This window comes from Dipodomys ordii, unplaced genomic scaffold, assembly GCF_000151885.1.
Source record: "Dipodomys ordii isolate 6190 unplaced genomic scaffold, Dord_2.0 Scaffold34, whole genome shotgun sequence".
Lineage (NCBI taxonomy): Eukaryota > Metazoa > Chordata > Mammalia > Rodentia > Heteromyidae > Dipodomys > Dipodomys ordii.
The window spans coordinates 15,680,294-15,684,233 of record NW_012267250.1 but is presented as its reverse complement, the minus strand read 5'-3'; the positions used below and the strand labels follow the sequence as shown (position 1 = coordinate 15,684,233).

At 48.9% G+C, this 3,940-nt stretch overlaps 1 protein-coding gene across 1 annotated transcript in view; it reads left to right on the top strand.

The window, feature by feature from the left end:
- Positions 1–3,940, top strand: part of Npffr1 (neuropeptide FF receptor 1) — a 35,445-nt gene that overhangs the window by 14,924 nt on the left and 16,581 nt on the right. The window contains exon 3 of the mRNA XM_013017062.1: positions 2,713–2,860. Coding sequence (XP_012872516.1) covers positions 2,713–2,860 — 148 coding nt within the window. The remainder of the gene's footprint in view (positions 1–2,712; positions 2,861–3,940) is intronic.

The window sequence follows — 3,940 nt, the reverse complement described above, 5'->3', positions numbered from 1 at the left end:
GTGTGTGTGTGTGTGTGTACTGGTACTAGAGCTTGAACTCAGAGCCTGGGCTTCTTTTGTTCAAGGCTAATGCTCTACCACTTGAGTCACAACTCTGCATCCAGCTTCTTGGTGGTTAATTGGAGATAAAAGACTCATAGAGTTTCCTGCCTGGACTGGCTGTGAACCAAGTTCCTCAGACCTCAGCCTCCTTAGTAGCTAGGATTACAGGTGTGAGCCACAAGTACCTGGCTCAATGAAGACCTTCAATAAGCCACACATCCATGGCCAGATCATGTTGCTGCTCTTCCTATCAAGAGATGAAAGCCATTTCTCCACTGACTTGAATCTGGGCTGTCCTGGAGACTGAGTTTGGTTAATAAAAATGGGGCAGAAGGAAGCTTATTAGCTTTCTTGGAACCTGAAGAGCAACATAACTGAAAAAGTCCCATCTAGCTTCCTGGGGGAGGAGAAGATGTGGAGAACTGTGACACCCCAACTACCAACCAACACTAATCGCCAGTCACAGCAGGGACGTGGCTGCAGCCCTAAGAGAGATCCCAAGGGAAACTCGCAGAAGAGCCATCCACCTGCCATGTCACAGTGGCATGCTACTAAGTGTTGTCACATAGAAACAAATGATAAAGACAGAAATCTCAATTGGATCTTCGCTTAAAACAATTTAATAACTTGTGAAACAACCAGGAAATTTGTTTTCTGGAGACCAGAAGAACTCTAAGGTTAGACACAGCTGCCATATGGTAAAACCTGGCATCTCCCCCCTCCCCTCCTCCTCCTCCTCTTCCTCCTCTTTCTTCTTCTCTTCCTCTTTCTTCTTCTCTTCCTCTTTCTTCTTTTTGTAATTTTTGAAATAATCCAAGCTATGTAGCTCAGGCAGGCTTTGAACTTGTGAGTGACAGGCCGCTGGAGGGCAGAGGCAGCCAGGAAAAGCCACTTCCTAATTCACCACCTGTCCCAGTTATACACCACCTGTCTCAATCATTCTCCGGGGGGTACTAGCCCAAAACTGCTCAAACTCGCAAAACAAGTTACATGCTAAGAGTTCCAGCCATATAAACCCTGCTACAACCCGACTCTGTGCAACCTCTCTGATCCAGACCAGGGAGTTAGCCTGGGAACGTACCCTAATAAACTTTTCTTCCCTCACTTTTACCTCCTCCTGCATGTCCTTTCCTCACCTAAAACCTTACATCTGGTGCAGAACCCAGGAAGGCGGTAGGGCGACCAACGGGCATTGCCCCTTCTTGGCCTTTCTCCTCCCTCCTTTCCGGAGGCCTCCTCCATCGGAGCACAGAGCCCACCCAGCTTACTTTGGGGTAAACAGCCACCTGACAAGACCTTGTGGCCTTTGCCTGCCTAAGAGGTGCATATCCCATGGATGACCACCTAGTGGCTTGGGATATTATTGGTTATTTGTATAAACCCAGCCGAGGCCTCTACCTCTACCCCTCTCTCTCTCTCACCCACCCCCGCTCCCATCAGACCAGGACCTCAGCCTTCTGCACATCCAACCACATTTGGATTGGGTGAGTCGCCACCTACCCTCCCAGGGTGTCCTGGCTTGCTCTCCAGAACTCAGCCCCTCTGTTCCGTTACCATAAAATCACGAGCTCATGTCTGGGTCTCCCTCTGGTCTTTGGTCTAGGTGCTGAGAACAATCAAGGGACACCTGGTCTTCTCTGTCACCTCCGTTTTTATTTGGTAACTATTTGGCTAAGATAGGGATGCCTTCTTCAGCCTCAGTTTTACCCCAGGCTGCCTGAGCACCATGGGAAACCAAAATTCCAAACCAGACCCATATACTCCTCTAGGTTGCTTCTTGGCTTAATCTCAAACCTCTAGGCCTAAGACCTGATCTTAATCTTCCTCTGTAACTGGGAATGGCCTATAGGCCAGCTCGATAACCAGTAGTGCTGGCCTGAAAAATGGGACTTTCAATTTCAATATACTAACTGATCTCCGCAATTTCTGTGAGCCGACATTAAAAGTGGGTTGAAATTCCTTACGTCCAGGGATTCTTCTACTTATACTCCCATCCCTCCCTCTGTCTCTCCCGCCCCATATCTCAAATCTTTCTCATGCAGCAAGATCCCTCCAAAAGCTCCCCCCTTCCTCTCCTGACCCTCTCCCCTCTTGGTTATCCTTCCCACCTGTGGCACGTCCACCACCCTACGCGCTGTCTGACCCCACTGAGCTGAGGGTCTAATGTCTCACCTGGCATGACCTCCATGTTGTACTCTCCTCCACTCTCACTACGGAGGAACGTGAGCAAGTCTATCAGGCTGCCCAGGCTCCTGGGGATGAGATCCTTCTTACAGATACAACCATGCCTGTGGAAACTGAGGCAGTCCCCAGACAGGACCCTCATTGCCAATACCAGATAGACACAGCTGAGAGTCACGATGGCCGCTTGTGTAGAGATAAGATGATTCAGTGGCTTTTGGCTGGATTACAGGCAGCCTCCCATTAAGTTATTAACTTTGGCAAACTGCCGGAAATTACTCAACTTCGGGATGAGTATCCTGCTGCCTTCCTAGCTAACTTACTAAGGCCCTGACTAAGTACACCCATTTGGATCCCACCTCTCTGGCTGGGGCAATCTTTTTGGCCTCTCATTTTATTTCTCAGCCACAGACATAAAGAAAAAACTGAAAAAGTTAGAGGATGGCCCTCAAACCCCTATCAGTGACCTGGTGAATATGGCCTTTAAAGTTTGCCATGCCCGTGAGGAATAGGAAAAGGCTGAATGTGAAGCCCACTCTTGCCAAAAGGTGGCCTACCAACCCAAGCTCTGGTTGCTGCCCTAAGGCCTTCTATGAGACTCTGGAGAAAAGTGCCAACTACCTGGACCCTGCTTCAAGTGTGGCCAGGAGGGGCACTGAGCAAGGAAATGCCCCAAGTCCCATCCTCCCCAGAAACCATGTCTGCTGTGCAATCAAAGGGGACACTGGAAGACTGAATGCCCCTCTGGGCCTAGCCATGGAGGTACAGTTCTTCCCTCCCCTGACTTGCTGCCTTCAGGTCCTGGCCACTGAAGACTGAGGAAGCCCTGCTTCGCCAACCCCAATCACCCTGGAGTCTAGGATAACAGATCCAGGTAGTGGGTAAGGCCGTTTCCTTTTTGGACAATACAGGGGCTACCTATTTTGGTCTTCCCTTCCTACTCGGGGCCCCTTAATTCCTTCCCAGGTCTCAGATGTAGGAGCTGATGGACTTCCCTCCCAGCCACTAGCAACTGGCCCTCTTACATGCATGATGTACAATGGAGGTTCTAAGAAGAATGAGACCTAGCCCTGCCCTTAGCCTTAAAATCTAGCGAACTTCTCCACCCAAGCGGTGCCTTGAGGCAATTCTGAGATAACCCAGTTCCACAAGTCAAAGGAAAAATGTGCAGTTTTAAAGTCTAGCCACAAAGACCAAGGAATTGTAAAGGGGATAGTAAAGAAAAGTCTTGGGGAAGGAATTGAAAAAAAAATGGTTTCCTATAAGAAAGGGTTTGAAAATGTTTGTTCCAAAAGGAAAGAAGACAAACCTCAGAAAGTTTAAGTATGTAGCAAATAGTATGAGTATGTATTAAAAATGGAGCTTATGGGTAAAGCTGGTATGAAATTAACTTGGCTATGATATACAGTCAGGATTGGTGCACTGAAGGGCGAGGTGAGTTGGCTCCTACCCCATGATCTCTCTCCTCACTCCAGCGCCAACTTAACCTCTTAGCACCTAATCCATGACCGGCCATTTTTCCATTCCTTCCTGGTTATGCCTTCCTGTCCTACTCCCCGTATGCGGTGAGACCTACTTGTTAAGTTACATGCCACTTTGATCTGGACACCTCCTAATTTGGCCCTGGCAGCCCCTCTGTTATTAGTTTTTTCCCCCAATGAACCCATGTCATCTTCTTCATCCTCCTCCTCCTCCTCCTCCCCCTCCCCTTCCTCCT